A 21,574-nucleotide genomic window follows, 5' to 3' on the forward strand; every position below is an offset into this window, starting at 1 on the left:
AAATATGAAACCACGCAATTGATAAAACTGAATTGATAAGGCTCCTGGCAATTTGGGACAGGTACATAAAGAATAAATTTTGTGAACTTTCATCCTACAATAGTGTTGTTACAGCATAACATATAAAAGCGGGCTTTACTCATTAGGTTGAAACGAAGAAGAAAAAACATCTATACATCCTTAACAACACAAAGGCACAAATACATACCTGACAGTACTCTCAGTTAATAACAGCCATCCAGTTCAAAGCCAAAGTACAATTAATAAAACAAAATCATGTATCTACCACTAAATTATCAATCAGCATGAACATACTTCATTAACAGAATGCGAAAAAAAACCATGACCTTGTGCAACGTCCAAATATAGGTATCGACTACTTGTAGTACCTTGCAAGTGCAAATGTTGATAAACAATAATATTTAGTATGATTTTAATATACAAAATCGAAATGTATAACATTACAAGCAATATGTTCAAAGATCATATTACAGTGCTCAATTGGTAAACTTTAGAATAATACTATTTAAAGGTCTGATAAGTTTACCAGGACCGTATTTAAATTTCCGGGCTCTGTATAGACAACATCATCGTACAATTAATAGTGTGCTATTATTTTTCTACAGGTACGGCAAAACCGTCGGACAATAGTGATAATAATAGGGACATAAAGAATTTCATACATTGTTTTCTCTTGTTTTTAGCGTAAAACTGATTCATTAGATCTAAGAACGGATATTTAATTTTGTTAATATTTGAACTATTTTAAGTGAGTTCCTTTTAGTAAAATTTAGCAGTATATTTAGAGAATTCATGATTATTTAAAAAGATATTATCAAGATAAGATGTAGTTGATCAAGTTTATTGAATTTAAATGGGTTTTTACTGCGTTTGCCCAGAAGCTGTGTTTATAACCGTACAGGAACAAGTCTGCTATCATCACGATAACCAGACGTGTAGTTGATCAAGTTAATAAACTTTATACGGCTTTTTACTGCGTTTGCCAATAAACTGTGTTCATAACGGCACAGGAACAAGTATGATATGAAAAAGGCACAATAAGAAGAAGAATACGTACAACTTGTAAAAGAACTGTATTGCCAAATGTACGTAAACGTTATCAAAGAGATAATTTATGGCTTTAATCATCTCATCACACCTCCAGTAAGTATATTTTGAATATTGGCCTTTCTCAGAATGTTCCTTGTGATAACTTATCACTGAAATTACAGCATTGATCTGATTAACAATACCTTAATGTATTGCACCAACGGGCAGCATATACAGATTTCGCCGTTCCAGAATCTACAGATGGTTATGTGTTTCATTCAATTTGATCGTTATGGTAGCTTTAACGATTCATATATTTGTAAAGTATTTCTTTAATTAAGCCATTATCATCATATTTTCCTCGTATCTAATTAAGAATCATTTCAAATGATATTTGAACGGATCCTTGTTTTTTGACAATAACAACGTTCGAAAAAAAATCATTTTGTATTTTTTCCTTACCTGACAGAGTAAAAAAAAAACAAGAGTAGCGAACATCCTTAATAGTTCAAGTACACGAAGACGTACTTTACATTAATTCATATATTTATATACATATATATTCATTTAATCTTATTTTATAAAATACCCAACGGCATGCAATCTTACATACTGAGTCAATTACTTAGCTTAATATACGTATAAATCTTATTTCACCTAGTTCCATATGAAAGAGTAGGAGGTTATATTGAAAACTAAGCTAAATTGATGATTTCACATTAATACTTTCATCTAAATTCAACTTGAATTAAACCGTCTATCGGTAGCAATTGATTATGATTAAGTGTGAAACATCAAAGCTTTTACTAAAACAGAGGTGTAAATTAAAATAAAATATGGCTATTCTTCAATTATAACATGGTACAGATATGCTTAACTTGTATTTATATATATAACGAAGTTTCAAACATTTATAATTTGAAGGAAGGCTAAATACTACTTGTCTGTATGAAAGAGAGGTTAAAATGGATAATTTTTAACCAAATAAATTTTTTTTACAGCTACATGTGCATTTCATTATGAAAAAAGATAAATGATATATGTCACGAGACAGCTTCCGAAAAAGTGACAATGAATTGAAAATGTTAGCTAGAAAGTTCTCATAGTACAATCTTTCATAAGAGCCAAGTTTTAATACAATACGGCATTGTTCCGAATTTCGGAAAGTTTTGAAAGAATTCAACCATTACCATAAACGATCTGAAATACGTATCAAGTTCAGTATAGAAATGAAACCCTTTACTGAACAAGAGATCAAGTTACACACATATTAAAACAAATATAGGTCACAATATGGTTACCAACAATAAGTAAAACTCTTAATGCATAATAAGCTATAATATATGGATGACCATTTCTGATTATTTTGTAGAGAAATGGTTTAATTCCAAATTAATTTTGAAAAATTATATTGCAAGATGACTTTCAAAATCTTGATCTTTAACACTAAATTTCAATACAATACGGCATTAAATAAATTCAATCTTTGCCATAAACTATCTGCCATCTTCAAATTCAGTGAAGACAAGAAACACTTCACAAAGCCAGCGAATAAATGACGCACATATCAAAACACAAATAAGTCACTATATTATCTTCAACAATGAGTAAAACTCACTCTGCATAGTAAGCTATGATATATGGCTGACCATTTCTGTCTTTTCTTCGAGAAATGGTTTTATTCCAAATTAACTTTAATAAATAATATTGCAAGATGACTTTCAAAATCTGGATCTGCTTCACCAATTGATCAGACATATAATTGATATAATTCGCATTTTTCTAACTGGAGTGGTTTAATGAGGGATTGCAGATACAGGATTTTGTGTTGCATTCGTTACCTATAAAAGAGGGACGAAAGATACCAAAGGGACAGTCAAACTCATAAATCTAAAACAAACTGACAACGCCATGGGTAAAAATGAAAAAGACAAACAGAAAAACAATAGTAAACATGACACAACATAGAAAACTAAAGAATAAACAACACAAACCCCACCAAAAACTAGGGGTGATCTCAGGTATTCCGGAAGGGTAAGCAGATCCTGCTCCACATGTGGCACCCGTCGTGTTGCTTATGTGATTACAAAATTTTAATCCGGTAAATAGTCTAATTCGGTATAAAGTATATGTGTAATTTTTCCTTCTCTAATAATGAACCTTGAAAGTCTCTTTCATATCCTAATGTTTTCTATACTATTGACACAGATATAAGACTTTAAACTAGAATCAATGACAAACGTGATGATATTCAAATTACAGAAACACAAGCTTCACCTTATCTTATCTCTATCTTATTTTATAACATCGAAACAACCAAATGATCACCATCGCGAATGGTTCACCGATACAATATGACTGTTTCTTATTATACTAGCAAAATGTTTCTTTTAATAACAGAATAGTCGTCTGATCTGTAATTTTATCGACTGTTCCCAATTCCCGTGTTTGCCAATTTGCATGACTGATGAAGCAAGCAGTGTTAAACACCCCTACTCTTTCGACGTAGCCAGTCATCTCGCTCCTTTTTAGTTCACGTGAACTCTGCAGGTTTATATTTTTAATTTGAATCGTTTCTTCCTGATTTATACGATTTGAACATCATCTGTACACTACTGTTGCCCTCATCTATATAAAAGGTTGTATTATTTCATATTAACGAAAAGATAGGCTGACAGAGCCAATTTGCTGTCTAAACAATATATATAGTTTTTCTACACATTATAAATCAATCTGGGATATATTAAAATTAAGAAAACCAACTATTACAGTTGAACAGTTTTACTCGATTTATTAGCGTTTCTTGATCATATAAAGCAAATGTCGTCATGGCATTGCCACTAAAATGTGCGTCGTAAGAAATGTCATATTATAAGTGCCAATCTTTCAACTACCAAAATATCGTTTTTACCCTAAGACAAGACATTGTATTGAGTCTCAATAAGTATGATTCATCTACAAATGAAACAAACAAGGTTTAAGCCACAATTTTCTACACGAGTAGTCGGGAATCGGACAGTTGTTTTCCAATCGTTTCATGTATTTGAACTTTTGATTTAGCCACTTCATGAGACTTTCGTTATAATTTAGACTTGGAATTCGGCATTTTTTTTGGTGTTTAAATGATTAATAAAGTTCTCAGGTAGAATTATTAATTTTGTAAAACTAATTAATTATGTTTTGGTCAACCAATTTAAGAATGTTTCGCAGTTCTTTGTTCGATATATTTCATATCTCAAAATCAGTGTTACTACGATAATCAAAAATGGACTTTGCATAATTAATCCATTTTAAAGCAAAATTTAATTTCTAGCAAAAGTATGTATAATACGTTTGATCGCTTCTTTGAAACTAGCGTATCAAATTATGAGCCTGGTACCTTGATATCTATTAACATGTATTCGTATCTGTCATCATATTATGTATATGATTGATACTTGTTGCATAACAGATACTTACGTTAACATTGTATAGGGTATGGGAATAATTAGACTGCACACAGATAGGCGATCTTGTCGGTTTTAAATTGCGTGTCCCAACTATGGTTGCGTTGTAAAAAATGTTAAAAAAGGTATTTATATCTCTTTTGTATAATGTCGAATGCAATGAACCCGGGATAAGTTGCACTAGCTAAGAAAAAGCAAAACATGTAATTGCATTGTTTAAATAAGCTAATACGATATTCCGAATTTAGAAGAAAAAAATTAAATAGCCTCCGTGCGTTTGATCACTCATACTGATCAGAATTAGACTTGCCGCGTTCGTGCTGTGTAATGGACATCATTTCCTAAAGATTGGAGAAATTTATTTTCCTTTGCAAATTAGAAGCAATTTATGGGATATGTAATTCCACCATCTATTCTCTCGTTAGTTCTGTGTCTTCAGTGATATTAACGAGTCGCAAGGGGTATATAGTTGTTACTTAAATGATTGTTGCCGTCTGTGTCGCTAATATTCAATAAGCTTTATTGAGTAAGAAGTGTTGACGGCATATTATAAAAGTTCCTAATATATTAAATGCTTAATATAATTTAAATTAAGTTATATTAGAAGTTCCAAGCCATCATTGTTGTCATGTATCTTTTGATAAAGCAAGGTTGGTGGGTTCGTAATTAGAAATTGTTTTGAATAGGGAAAAATTGTTTCCAAAAATTCAAGTTTGTATTACTTGATGACAACGGCACAAACATTAAAATCGCCTCGAATCGAGACAATTGTTTGATGTTGTCTGTGTTGAAATTACGTGAAACATGTGTAACTATATCTGAATCACCAAACTCTTTTTTTTTATTCTGATTGACATTTTTCTCTTCGTTCCTGCAGAAGGTGTAAAACTAAACTAAGTTAGGATACAATTGTTTAGATGATTCCTCTCAGGTAACAACTGCATTGAGTTGAATTGATTGTACTTGATTCGCATGGACAATAGATTATACACAATTATAAGTGAGTCAAAGGGTGTAACTAAGTTGACAGTATCAAGTGTTTGTTTAATTTTACACCAACAGCAGGAACGGAAAAAAGTAATACCATCAAAATCAAAAAAAAAATTTGTCTTTCTGAAACAAAAAATTCATTTAACTTTTATATATCTGGTGGATGCCAGGTCTTACATTTTTTAAAACGTCTGTTCTCACAGTATATTTAAAAGTGAAAATACATTCATTTGTTATGATGAACCCTAAATTAGTACGCATTTAATTCCAAAACACCATCAATGATTTCTTTGTGACTTTATTTAACTTTTATTTATGACTTTAATATGACAAGCAATGTAATTTCCTAGTGAGGATTTAATCTTTCAATTAGCTTTGATATATTATTTTACACTTCATATAGAAGCTTTATTTAAATCCTTCAATTAAGGTTTCGTGCTAGTGCTATAAGATGCAATGCTATGCAAGAATATCGTACGGAAAGTGATTTGTTTTATCGGAATTCGTTTCTAAACATTGGAAAAATGTATTGCAGACTGCGTTCATATAACTTGGTTAAACGAAGATTAATATAATTAGAAACTGAAAACTTTGTTTCAAACTTTTTTTAGGTTTGTTTGAATAATCTTGGGGATATAAAAGTGCATATTAAAAGTTGGCTATATATCATTGTAATTACAAACACATTATTTACAAAGAGTAAGCACATTGGATAAGCCAAGGAGATTCTTAATGACGTAATGTATGAAGGTACTCCATCAAAATGGCTTTCATGTAAACAAAAAGTCAAAAATAACAAAACGCATAATTTAACACCTTAGACCTCAGTTTTATTTACTCTCGTCATGATTTACAGCATTTCACACTAAAATCTATCATTGTCTTTTTATCAGAACGAGTTGTGCAAGTGTTATGCTTTCTATTTCAGTTTAACAAGTGAAAAGAAGGGTTAAATGCAGATTACAGTACAAGAACGAACATTTACGATAAAGGTTTTATACATATTATTCTTTGTGTTGGCCTCATATTGGGAACATGTTAGTACAAAGTGATACTGAATAGTAAGGGTAACACCAAAAACATGTCAGAAGAAGTTTCATGGATAGTTTTATTAACCTTTAGTTGATTTTGATTTGAAATATTAAAAGTTTAACTAGTTTATTTTTAACAACAGAGATATGGACTTAAACAAAATGTAATATTTTAATTGCGTTTTTCCACTCGGTCGGTATACGAACCACACCTGATGACTTCCGTTTTGAGACATAAAAAATATTCAGTTACAAAAAACTGTTAATTTCATTTAAATAGAATATTATGTTTTCAGTGCAAATCTAAACCATAGCTTGTTTGTTGGTCTTTTGACATTAAGGGTATATTTCTTATCTGATTATAAACATTTAGAATTTCAGAATGTAGTTTTGAGCATGACTGGCAAGAAATGATAAATTTTCGTGACACAAATGCTGCATTGAATGACATTGTTAAATTTGATATGTGCGTCTTTGTTGAATATTCGTTTGTTTTATTGTGATTAAGATTATAGGTGTAATACCACCAAATCATGGTACGTCACATCCGGTTGCATACGAAAGTAGGTCTAAAAAAATATTCCCTTGAATTTGACCATTGTAGGTAATTAATCCTACATTTTATTGCAGTAAAACTATTTCTGTGTCATAAACATATGTCTTGGGTATTTCAAAACACCATTTTTTTTTATTTGTGATTTCTATAGAAAATTTTGTAATCTTGAGGTTACATGGTGACTAAACGTTGTACACAGATAGAATAAGGGGAGAAAGATTGGTTAACTTACAATGAAGGTTATTTTCTTATATGCAATGAAATGTTATGTGAAACTTTTTCTATAGAACTGGACAGGATAAAACTTTACTCATGCCAAGTATTTCTTTATTTGAAACAAAGATAAATTCTGCACATTTTTTTGAAAAGTGCAAATTTAACAAAGACTAATAAGGGAAAATCAATGGTGGTATTACACCTTATAATGTTGACTACTGTACCCCTACTTTTGAATTTTTTACCCATTATGTCTGTTTGTATTGTTCACGCATCTTTGTTCACGTCTGTACCCAGTTAGGAATAAGCCAGTTGTTATCTATTCCTTTGATGTGTTTGAGCTTTTGATTTTGTCATTTAATTAGGGACTTTCCGTTTGGAATTTTCCTTAGAGTCTAGTATTTTTGTGATTTAACTTTTAAAATCAATAACGGTATCTTTGTCAGGTTTTATTGAACTCCCCCTTTTTGAGTTAACCTTGGAGTTCAGTATTAACCTTGGAGTTCAGTATTAACCTTGGAGTTCAGTATTTGTTTTATGTTTATGAAATAATGTGTTGAAAGCACCATTTAGACTGCAACGCAATACGAGAAATAGAAAAACACTTGTAAACGTCAACAAACAGTCTTAAACACAGCCAGACGTCTAGGTAATATACGACAATCAATCGAATCTAGTCAATGAAACGAAATGAATAAATAAACGTCAACAGAAACTATCCAAAATCTGCCATGTAATTGCACCACATTCTAAAAACAATAATAAAAAAAGAGTTGCTAATTGACTTATGTTATTACTTAAGCTAACGTGAAGACAATACTTAAAATAGTGACTTAGACAAAAACGATGTATACGTATTTGAAGTATTCGTACATTTATTTAATGTAACTGCAAGCAATAATTTTAGTTTTCCCCCAAAGCTTACTAATGTGTAAACTGCATTTGGGTTTACATCCTTTGACACATGCTTAACACGTATTTTGTCCAGATAAAATCCGATGGGCCTTACCAAGCAAACCGCCATTTACACCATCAGACGCAAATTCTCGTCTGCCTGATTGACACGCTTGTTCTCCGAACTCTTGATTTCCATTGATCTCTTTATTCAATATACTAAACTGACTCTTTTTAGATAGACAGAAATTATACAGGTTGTTTTTAAAGAACCTGAAGTGCAATGTGACATATTTAAAACAAGTACAAAATTCTTTTGTGCCTCAGCGAAGCATAATTGTGGTTGTGATTAATGTAAATTGAGTTAAGCTAAGCAGCAAAAATATGTTCTTTGTTTTTGCTTGATTAGATTTTTGTTTACATACAGGGCCATTTGATTTATCACCTCTATATATAACTTAATCAAAAATCCCTATAGATTTCATAATGTGTTTGCTCTTTGTAAATGGTGTCTTCTTTTAGAGAATGATAAACGGGAAATCTGCAAGCTTACACATTTTTCATTCATCTTCAAATGTACAGTTCTTTACTCATGACAATACAGGCTAGAACAAGTTTAATTGTCTGTGTAACATATATAAAACATTATATGAATGATTTACTTGCAAAGAATTAATTGTATCTTTGAACACTAAATCAAAAACGTTGAAATGTACTGTTATGCGCCAAAGGAAAACGAAAATATGCAGAAAAAAACCCCAAGTAAATTAATTTTGAACATAATCAGTCATTTTCAGCTGAACCAATCTGAATAGGTTACTCACAATAAACAACTATGTCTTGTTCTGGTATACAATACACTCAAACATATTCACTGAAGTGAATTCATAACTGTTAAGGTACTTCACTTACAGGGTGTATTAAGATTTGTTCAGTCTATTGTCAGACTGTTTACTATCTGTGCCAAATGATAGTCGCTTAAGTGCATTACAGTGAATATATAGTATGTGATTGGCTATATTATAGTTATTTGTGTGACTATTAACAGGATAATATTTGAAAAATTACTTTACCTCTTTTGGGGTTCTTATATAGATGATGTAAAAACTAAGATGAACGATTTAGACGATATTTCTTTAAATGTATTATTATGGTTTCGATGAATCAGAAAGAAATATAACGATATCGAAATTCCTTCAGTTTCTTTATTTATTCCCTTACCACTCAGTACCTATTCTATGTTTGATCATCCTTGGCTTAACCAGCTGATAATAATAGAAAAAAACCCCAAATATAAATATAAATATATACACAACCAGTACCTATACACTTATTGCTGCTTATACATATCTTCTCATGACCGAAGGGAGGCTAGCATCTTTAGAACGTAGAGTTATTTTTTTGTGCATCAGTAGATCTTTGGTAGAGAGATGTCTCATTGACGATGATACGACATCTTTATCTTTTTAGTATCACGTTAAAAGGAGTATTGTCCGAATTTGTTTTTATTAAGCTTTCCAGAGATTTTATGAATTTGTAATTATTCGAGTCTAAATCTTAAAATCTAACAAATTACAAAAATAATACTAATACTAACTATGAATATAAATATGAATTAAATCTGGTATAATTACGACTCACCGAATACAGTTTATTTTTCGTGTCAGTTTTATAATTCCGTGTCTATCTTGTAAGTCACATTCTACGCAAGGAAAATATATCTACTTTTAAACGAATAATATGTTGACAATTTTGATTTTAATATCTAAAAATTAAAGTTGACAATGGATATGGGGAATGTGTCAAAGAGACAACAACCCGACCAAAGGGCAGAAACAGCCTTTTAAGGGGGCTCGCGGGTCTAAATCGATTTTTTTTCTAAATAAAGGATTTTGCTATATTTTTCTATAAATGAACTTTATTTTATACTTAATAGAAAAAATAAAATTACGCTCACAATCTGCCTTCAAAAGAAGCATACATTTTTGAAAAGGTACTTTTTTTTCTGTTAAACTAATAGGAGAAATAGAGGTAATATCGAAATAAAAAAAGAATTAAATTACAGAAATCGCTTAAATTTTACGATAGTTTAGTTTTAAAGTACAGCTTATTTGAAAATAATAATAATAAAAAAAAATAGGTCACCGATGAGTTAAAAAAGATTTTTCAATTTTGATGCCAAGAATTGCATTTTTGCACCTAAGGGAGATAATTTGGAGCCTTTTCAATTATATATACATTTTAAAAGTCATCTGGGGCCAAAACAAATTGATTTTTTGAATGATTTTTGTACCATATGATAATGTAACAACTAATAAAGTAATAAATAAAATATGTAATGAAAAAAAAATGTTTAATTTTTTCTGAAATTTTCAAAAACCGCGAGCCTCCTTAAATGGAAAAATGCTCGTCGGACCATTGTACGTCTTTGATAACTCTCAGTCAATTTTGATACAGAGGTGAACCATGCTGACGTCCCATATCTGATAATAAGGCGGAATTTTCTAGAAGATCAAAATGATAAGATCTATTGTGTTATAATAACACCATTATGAATACAGTACAACACACTTCGTACTCGTTGCATACAATAATATACACTGATTGTACACACGAATGCAACACGTTTTTTTCTTGTAATTCACTTTTCCCCTAATCCAAATATAATTTGAAATTCATAAAATTATCACAACGAATAAACATATAATTTTCCTTTGTGCAACATTCAAAAATGATTTTTAGGGATCATTTGATAAATTACTTTGTTAAGAAATTCAACAAATGCGGTCAATCGCCTTAGCAAAATCATTATAGATCTAGCTTTAATATATTTATTAATTACTCATGACTGTATTCTGATTGCATAATAATATTAAACCCAATTACAGCTGCCTGCAGGCCAATATGACATAGTGATAATAACAAAACCGCCGCTAACAAGGGAAAAAGGGGAAAATCAGACCTTTTTTATTTAGTTTTCCAATTCTTCCGACCAATTCAATTTACTATATATGTGACGCATCTAATTCTATACAACTGCAATAGTTTTATAGTAATCGAATTTGAATATAAGTTCGTCCAGTGGATATAACTTAACTACGTGTTAAAGCAATCTTATTATCGTACTGATTACGTGAGATAATATGACATCAAGTATGTACTTATAACTTGTCATTGAGTATTTGTGTATCTAAACAATGTTGGTTTTCAAAAGAGATGCGAAAGATACCAAAGATTCAAACTCATCAGTCGAAAACTACCTGACAATGCCAGGACAACAAAAAACCCGAAAAACAACGAAAAGACAAACAACAGTATACCTTGTACTGAGCATAACATAGAAAGACCGAGTAACACGAATGTTGAAGCATTCTTGATTAAGGTATTTCAAACACGCTTCGGGTTCGTTATTCTTTTAAAAATTGGAATTTTTTCATTCAATTTTTAATGATTTTGAATAGGTTTTGTTTTATTGGCAAATCGGCTTAATAACAACATACTTACATTGAATAGGTTTACCGTCTAGAATATAATAGGTACGTCTAAAAAAAGTGACAACTCTACGACAGAATCAAGCATTGGATAACCATTGAAGGCGAAACACGACTGAAACACATATTATATGCATAATTACTTTAAATATCAGCACATCAATGTTAAATAGGTACATTTGCGGAAGCAATATTTGTTCTTCCCTCGACGAGATTTGAACTCATGCTAATGGGATATCTAAATAACACCGCCTGCACTTTGTCCTGCGCTCTAGACCACTCGGTCAGCTAAACTGTACTCAAAATTCAGCTTTCGGTGGCCGACTTTTTACCTTAGTAGAGTATAGAATTCTTACACAGTACATGATGTATAATCCATGAAGATTGATTGGAGATTATCTAAATTATCTATCGAAAAGAATGGTAAGATACAGTGTTAATGATAAGTATACGTCTAAACAAGTGGCAACTCTATAACAAACTCATCATAGATACCAGGATTAAAATTTTATATTTACGCCAGACGCGCGTTTCGTCTACATAAGACTCATCAGTGACGCTCGAAAAAAAAATGTTTAAAAGGCCAAATAAAGTACGAAGTTGAAGAGCATTGAGGACCAAAATTTGTTTACCAAATACAGCTAAGGTAATCTATTCCTGAGGAAGAAAAGCCTTAGTTTTTCAAAAATTCAAAGTTTTGTTTACAGTTGATTTATAATTATGAACGTATCGATGATAACTCAAGGTTAACACAGAAGTGCTGACTACTAGGCTGGTGATACACTCGGGGAAATAAATCTCCACCAGCAGTGGCATCGACCCAGTTGTTGCAAATGAACTCACCATAGAAACCAGGATTAAAATTTTATATTTACGCTAGACGCGCGTTTCGTCTACATAAGACACATCGGTTACACTCAAATTAAAAAATGTTTAAAAGGCCAAATAAAGTACGAAGTTGAAGAGCATTGAGGACCAAAAATTCCTAAAAGTTTTACCAAGTACAGCTAAGGTTATATATTCCTGAGGAGGAAAAGCCTTAGATTTTCAAAAATTCAAAGTTTTGTTAACAGTTAATTTATAATTATGAACATATCGTTGATAACTCAAGTCAACGCAGAAGTGCTGACTACTGGGCTGGTGATACCCTCGGGGAAATAAATCTCCACCAGCAGTGGCATCGACCCAGTTGTTGCAAATAAACTCAATATAGATACCAGGATTCAAATTTCATATTTATGCCAGACGCGCGTTTCGTCTACATAAGACTCATCAGTGACGATTAAATCAAAAAATGTTTAAACATATCCAATTGTATAAACGAAAGCGACTAGCAATATACAACATTATGATCTGGTTGACATTTATGAATATTATAGATTTTAATACATTTTGGCTTCAAACACCTTTGGTCACAAGCTTGGACCAGAGGCACATGTTGTGGGTACAGAATTCCTAAGATTTATAGGTGTTTTTTTCACTTGTCGTCCTCTTTTCTTGTTATGGTATCTGCGAATGTGATTAGTCATCAGGCATTTTACTTACCAAGGACAACAAGAGGGGTACCACCTGTAGAGAAAGAACTATGCACCTGAGTTTACTCGATTGGTGTTAGTCCGTTTGTCTTATTGTTTCTGTAGCTATGCTGTTTCTTTTTATTTTCATTTTTAAATCAATTATCAAACAAGGGACAAATTTTAACTAAAAAACAGACAAAAAACAATACAATTACTGAAAAAAAAATTCCTTAGACAATATATTAAACTAGTTTCAAAACAGGTTATGTTAACTCTGTCGTTGCCATTCATCTTATGCGTATATCTTTGTGTTATCTTATCAAAGGTTTGAATTAAACAATTAATAAATGATAAAATAGTAAATGAACATCAGACTGTTTTATTCAATTTATTTCTGATGGTTTTTTTTTATTTTGTGTTTTGTTTTATTACTTCAGACCATGTTACATTTGTCTTCCTTGAATTAATTATATACATTTACATCTAAAGTGTGCTTAACTCATTTCTTATTGAAGGTGTTATGCAAATAAAAATGTTTTCACTGTTTTTTCGCTAACTTCTTGTGATGATCAGTTAAGCTTGCAAGTTTATGACATAAAAATTATTATATTATACTTTGTTTATATTAATTATTGAATTATATGCAGATAGGTGTCAGACAAGTCGGAAACACTGTGTGAGGACTGTAAATTATTACAATGTTGTGAATACATGAAAATAGCCTGTCTAGACGAAACAAATAACAAACTTATCTTTTCAAAGATATTCTCATTTCGGTTTGAAACAAAAAAATTACTTGTGATCGGTATTTTATTGTTGTTGTCATTTTTATTGTTTTTTTTTATAGATTATATCGAAAGTAGCATTGATATAATCTGTAAAAAAAAACACCTTATTTGTTGATTGTTTCAGTTTTATTACATTTTTAACTGTAACACCATTATTTCACCAAAGAGGAAACGTTTTTAGTTCCACCAAATTCTTGATGTGTTTGTTCTATTTCACTGTTAAAATGCACTATCTGACTTGATCAGGACATGTAATGCTCATTCAATTTTTTTTTCACTTTTTCTATCATTAGACCTTTTTACATATTTAACTATATGGTATGAATGAGTTCAGCACATTGACGAGGGCAACACAGTCTCATGTAGCTGCTAGCATTCTTGTCTATTCGTCTTCGGTGAAGAGTTGTCTCACTAGATTTTCTTATGTTTATTGTCTGCGGTCAATGTTATTGGGCTTAACTATGGTTTTTTTTAGGATTGATGTAAACATGTATTAGAGAAACTTTTTTTAAGCAGGAGATTTTATTTCATAATGCTGTTTTCCTTTTTGTTATATCTGTATATATTTGGTACCAATAAATGAGTTTTCTGGTTTTTCTATCAGTTCATGTTTTATTGTACATTTTTCATGGATTTATATTTTGTTTGTTTCTACATATCGTCTTAAAAAGTAAAATCACAAAAATACTGAACTCAGAAGAAAATCCAATCGGAAAGTACATAATCACATGGCAAAATCAAATGACAAAACACATAAAAAACAAATGGACAAGAACTGTCATATTCCTGACTTGGTACATTAGAGAAACAGATTCAACGACCAAATTTCGTGCAATACGATATGTTTTAGTTTTAGTTTGTAACTCGGATTTTTTTTTCTCTATACATTTATGAGTTTCGAACAGCGTTATACTACTGTTGCCTTTTATGTATCTCCTCTCGACAGTTAAATCCTTAATATTTGCATTTGAAAATTTAACTTTGTCGAGTGGATAAATTTTGTATCACGTTGGAAGCATTGGTAAAATCTATATGTATTGGTATTGTACTGTAATCTTTAGGTGTCAATTAAAGATCAAACATCACGAATTACATGACGTTTAGTAACTATATGTATTTCCTGTTCCCAATATCTCTTGAAAGGGTTTTCAGGTATTGGTTTTATTTTTTTTTTATTTTTTTAATATATATTTTGTTCCGTTCAGAAGCAGATAACTTACCAGTCCTTTGGATATTTCAACTATATCGCATGTAAATATTGTGAAGACGTAATCGTAATGTAGATCTTTAAAGTTAAAACATTTGATCCAATTTCCTCATTTTTGTTTCAGAGTCTCAACGGACACGTAAAATGTTGAGTTTACATATAACATAGATCGAATATATAAGCTTTTATCTATATATGTCTTATGATTCTTTGTTTAACATATGTTTTGTGGAATTAGGTTTCACCATCTTTCAATTTGCTGTTTTAAGTATTTAAAAGTACTTTTAAGTACTACAATACTAACACGTGATTAGTTACATGTAATTAACTATTCTCTATCTTTTTAGTGGAACTTATAACAAGCAAAAATATAGATTTTAAAAGAATAAAGAAGACTAATGAACTTTTTTATGACACAATATATTGTACGTGAAACATTATGTCGTCCCACTCAATAAAACAGTATTATGACCTATCAATTTGTTTATTGATTTATTGATTACCGAAGCCTATTTCATTCAACTGTTTCCGTTTTCAAATGTTTTAATGACGCCATTATGAAAATGAGAATAGGCAAAATTCGACGTAGAATAATAATTATAGCAAAAAAAAAAAAATATAACGAAATTCTGATTTGTCATATTATGCTTATTTAGTACCCATGAAACAGTTCCAACACGTTTATTATTACAAATGTCACATATGTTTTCTGTTGTCTATTGTCGTGGTTTCTTTCTGATCTTTATCCATTTGTTAAAGGGCTATACGATACAGTTACAGGGGAGGTAATGACGTTCCTACCATAAAATGAAGGTTGCAGTGTTGTAATTGACTGCTCCATAGGCTCACATGCACAATAGCTGATCTTTGAAAATAAACAACTTAAAAATGCTACATAGAAAAAAAATCATGTTCATATCATGTATGTAGTAATGTGAAATTGTGATTTAATCGAGAAAAAAAGTGGGTCATGCCACGAAGAAGTCAAAATTTCTTTATTCTACTTTCTGTTTGCTGTTTTACTAGGCCACAACACTTCCTATAAACATGATATCTTTCCACTTTCCTGGATTGATATCCCAAAATGATGCAAGATTTTTTTCAAATCAGTATATATGTTTTAATTCAGCATAAACGTTTAGCACCACAAAAAAAATCAAAACATTAAAAAAAAAAATGAAATATATTCACCCCACGTTTTTATATGCACCAGAAGGAAACAAGCACCGGAAACTGGAATTGTAAAACAAGACTGGTACCTTAAATTATTTTTCGCAATGTCAAATTACGACGATATATATAGATTAAAGATAAAGGAGTAGGTCCGGTAAGGACCGATTTTGGCCTCAAATTTCAGGTTCATCTGACGAAAGATTTTGACCACTTTTTAAACACTTAAGTGTCTATTTCATTAGATTCAATTAGTGTAGGTGAAAGATTTTAACTCATTTAGTCATTCAAAACGATTCGATTCAAGCTCAAATATGAAAAATCTACCAAATATGCCAAAAAAAATCGTTTTTCAGATGGTTTTTGTCAAAAATGAAAGTGGCCGCATCCGTGTTCATCCTCAACCTTTATATATGTTATGCATTATCAATAAATACAACCTACATTTCAATATTAAGGATGAACACGAATGCGGCCACTTTCGTTTTACACGGAAATCATCTAAAATTTAACTAAAATGCTAGAATTGTGAAGATTTTAGTAATTTAGCATGACTTAATGGCGCTAGTACCCGATATATGTGCATTGTATTGTCAAAAACAGCCCACATTTGTGTAGCAGAAGCATTTAACTAGCCAATAAATAACTAAAAGTTTACATTTTAACAATTTTGTAAAACTGCTATATTTTGGGGCCAAAAAGGGGTCTTACTGGACCTAATCCTTTTAGAAAGATTTAAATTTAAATCATTATCTTCAAAACGAGGGGAGGGAGTATCGTTTTTTCCCCAAAACAAACATAATTGGACCCTTAATTTGATGGAAAAAAACAATATTGTGTTCAAGAAGATGACAAAAAAGAATCTGAATCCAGATTTTCCCCATACATTATACTACTGTTGCCTTTATTTAAAGTATTAAATTTCGAAAGAAAATTAATTCGATTGATAACTTCGAAAAAACTATATTAAAAAAACCCAACATTTCTACGAATAGAGAAGTGTTCTTTCATCATATATATGCATATTCACCCATGTTAAACCATTCAAAACTCAATAACCGCATAGCAATTAGTCCTCTAGAGATGAAATTCAATTTTTGTTCATAAAAACAAAACACCTGCGTTCATTGCTTTGTGTGTGACATTGCTTAACACATTGATTGTTGTTGTTAAATTTCAAATTACGTATGCTTTTTTACGATAGTGTGTGGGGATTTTATGATGTAATTCGTTCGAAATCGCATTTTCATACAGATTTCAGACTTAATGCATGTATCTTTCTGTAAAATCTTTAACAAATTTAGCTAATGCAATATTTGTGTATTTATTATAAGTTTGCATATATGCAATTAACTGTCTCTTAAACTGAGATAACCCACAGCTACATATGCCCATATTCTTAATATTTTTGTCGATATATCAGTGCTATTTAAGCGTTTCTTAATCATATCGAATGGTAATGAGAAAAGGTTGATCGTGATTATTTCAGTAAATCTTTATCAAATTCATTATATGCTGCATGCGATCAAAACGCGATTTTATCAGGAGGTTAATATCAAACGTAGATAAAAATTTAAGACGATATAATAGCTTATAACAAGGTATTTTGTAATAAAAGGTGTATGTAACTTCAGTTGCATGCACGTGCTCAACAGATTCATACACATCACTAAATGAATATGATTAAGCGCCGGACAGCTATATTCTAAATGAACCGTAGTAACTTATGGCATAATGATCTTCTGAATAATGACGTATACTCTAATACTACGTTAAAGGATTAATTTATGAAATTGTTTCAGATAGTGGAATTGATTGTTGGAGTTCTGTGGTTATTATCACCTTTGTCCAATAATATGGCATATTTAGATTGAGGAAGCTTAGTTAGTCAATCACTATCTCACCAAAGAAGTGATTATATTGGTTTTGTAATGGGAACCAACTTTCTTATCTTCCTGTTATATATATCATCCGGTAAGTTTTTAAAAACATTTCAATTTTTTTGTTCTCATTTTATCTTTCTTTTTCTTTTTCGCAATATTAGGTTTATTTTTGGTACGTTCCAAATTTAGTTATACATGTTTCAGCTTGAAAATGATAAGCACAATACATTTTGAAAAGAAATTAAATTTGTGAAAATTGCATGTGTTTAAAGGTTGTAGTTCGGTACCAGGATAACGACACAGAGGTAATCATGGTAATGAAATGATAAAAAAGTTATTCAATTCAAACATACAAACTTGCTGTAATTTAGATACTCAACAAGTCGTTTGATGCAAATTACCTTAATTTAAAATATATGTTTTTATACGGAAATTATCAGGAAAGATATGCAAAACGTTTTGATAGTGATACAAAATAATATGAAATTGGTCTTGGTATTGCAATTATAAGAAAGGGAACATAATGGAATTTTTAAACTTATCAATATAAGAGATACACGTAGATGGGCGATTGTTTTATCTATATTTAGAGAATTTTGTCTTGATGATTGATTTAATTCGATCACAACTTTTCTAGACTCAGGGCGATTTTAGAAGTTTTATATATATTATCCATATTAAGTCCATTACTAGAGCTCTGCTATTATATATAGACACTTGTGCATTTTTAACGACCATGTGTTTATCGCATTTGGAAGTGTGTGTACCCCCTATCTTTTTTTTTTTTTTAAACCAAATAAGTTGAAATTATGTGAAATAAGTTAATAGTTATCAAAGGTACCAGGCTTATAATTTTAAAAACCACACGCGCGTTTCGTCTACATAAGATTCATCAATTACGCTTAGATCGAATAATAAGTTTGAAAGCCAAAACAAGTACAAAGTTGAAGAGCATTGAGGATCATTACGATTCATGTATAATCGGGAAAGCTTACAGATTCCGGAGCAGGTATCAAATTATATATAATCGTAAAAGAATAATAATAATAATAATAATATAATAATAATTATAATAATAATAATACAAAAGTATATAAAGACAGCTGCCCAGAGCCTTCAGTTAGATATGGTTAAGAACAAATATGGGGGATCACAATATCATCTAACTTGATCAAAGGTTAGTTGGAAACAATTAATGGAGTCAGACAATAAAACCAAATATGCCGACAGTAGAATGAAGGTTTATAGAAAAGTATGAAGGGAGTGGGTTTATAACATTATTACAATGTGTAAATAAATGAGACGTTTAATAAAACAATTTTTCACAAGTTAATATCTCAGTCGGCTTGACACGAAAAAAAGAAAATATGTGCGACAGATTGGTTCAGATCAAAAGATCAATTCAATTTCCATCAAACATGATAATACTAATAAATTTGGTTCAATTTAGTATTACTTATTAATCTCCTTTCAGAAATCCATTTATTAACGTCAAAATATTAATGAAAAAATATAAGATGTTTCATATGAGTCTACCCTTTATCTATGTAAATTTTGTCCCCACAGTATATTTTATCATACGTAGGGTCTCATTTCTGTTGCATTCCTGATAACACTCGTCTATAAGATGAGTTAAGCATACAATCTCATACCTCATTACCTCTTCGGTAAAAGTAACTAATAAATTAGTTGCTTCAACCACCTTAACGTCCAACAAAACTTGATTCACTTTGTGAACAGATAAGATTATAAGAAACTATTCAATCATATCAAAAAAGTAAATTATTTATATATATACAATGTATCATTTATTATACTTGACAAAAGAAAGGATGATTTTGTCTGAAAAATTGATAGCAACTTAATTAGGTGTATCTTTATTTGTTGTATCTGCGGTACTTTTCTATCATTGTGTTATAAACCAAAAAATATGAATACTTAACTGGTGTAAAACTCAAATTGAATACGTGTATTTTCCTAAAAATCAAAAATATGTGTTTTGATTGCCAATAAAACAACTTTCCACCAAAGTGTTACAATTAGAGGTCGGTCATTTAAAAACGTATCAACCGTATCGTATAAGTTGACGTATCCGCATCTGCAGATATATCAAAAAATATTATGTAATCCCGAGTTTAAGGCGATTGTTTCTTGTAAAAAAAGAAAACTAATTGAAATATCTTCGAAACAATCAAAAATTCACTTTCAATATTTGCGGTAGTGGTGTTTTGTAAAAAAGAATTAAGGGGATATTTCAACTAGTTTTACATGCCATTATAGGGCAGGTACACGAATATCGTACACAATCCTATAATAATCTAGTCAACAAATATTTTAAGATCTTACATGAATAAACACAACAAAAAAAGTACTACTTATATACATGTAAGGAACTTTGAATATTGTTCATGTGCGATTTTATTATAAAAGGTAATAGAAACACGAGTTGTCTTCAGATGTCATATACATCCATTTGAATAAAAACAGTACTGAGTATCAATCTATTTGTCTAATAACAATTTGGTTCTACGTGAGTACAAGTCAGCACACACACTGAAATGATTTTAACGTATTCACTCCTACCATGCCTGTAAACTGTTCCAACTATCCGGAATATCTTTAAAAGTAGGGTTACATATTCCACATAAACTCGATATTTCTTTATTGTTACAGGTGAAAGTGTATGTTGGATTGTTTCGAAGAGATTCCAGTTAGTTTTTTTTTAAATGAAGTATGGTCTTATTAATGAGCTCGAGATCACATAATAGTTTTTGATATATCTGCAGATGCGGATACGTCAACGTATACGATACGGTTGATACGTTTGTAAATGTTTGACCTCTAATGGTCATATTATGAGCAAAACTCATGTTGCATACGACGTATATTAAACAAAAGGAACATTCCAACTCGTAAGTCAAAAAAAAAAGAGACTGCGTAACGGCTAAAAAAGAAAAAAGACAAATAGACAAATAAGAGTACACAAAACACAACTTAGAAAACTAAAGACTGAGCAACACAAACCGAAACTAAAAATGGGGATGATCGCAAGTGCTTTGGAATGATTAGCATATATGCTCCACATGTGGCATTTAACATTTATGTACAAACACAGTCAATATAAATGAACATACGAGTAAAATGATAATTTTAGACATCAAGTTGTACATGTAAACCTAATTGCTGGTTAACAGCCTAGAAATGTAAAATTGTATATTGACAACAATGAAGTACTGACAGGATGATTTGTCGTACAGAGGGTAACATTTGCGTAGCAAAAATACTTATCTCCAAATAATTTTGCATTATATATTTACATATTTCAAACTAAGGTA

At 30.6% G+C, this 21,574-nt stretch overlaps 1 protein-coding gene across 2 annotated transcripts in view; it reads left to right on the plus strand.

Annotated features, from left to right (window-relative positions):
- Positions 1-17,966: 17,966 nt before the first annotated feature.
- The window catches only part of LOC139519162 (G-protein coupled receptor GRL101-like), a 106,513-nt gene continuing 102,905 nt past the window's right edge, over positions 17,967-21,574 (plus strand). Inside the window, exon 1 of one of the 2 annotated variants that reach the window (XM_071310997.1) lies at positions 17,967-18,330. In XM_071310997.1, coding sequence (XP_071167098.1) covers positions 18,288-18,330 — 43 coding nt within the window. In that variant the 5' untranslated portion in view covers positions 17,967-18,287. The remainder of the gene's footprint in view (positions 18,331-21,574) is intronic. The other variant, XM_071310998.1, reaches the window with a different exon arrangement.

Source organism: Mytilus edulis, chromosome 4 (genome assembly GCF_963676685.1).
Source record: "Mytilus edulis chromosome 4, xbMytEdul2.2, whole genome shotgun sequence".
Lineage (NCBI taxonomy): Eukaryota > Metazoa > Mollusca > Bivalvia > Mytilida > Mytilidae > Mytilus > Mytilus edulis.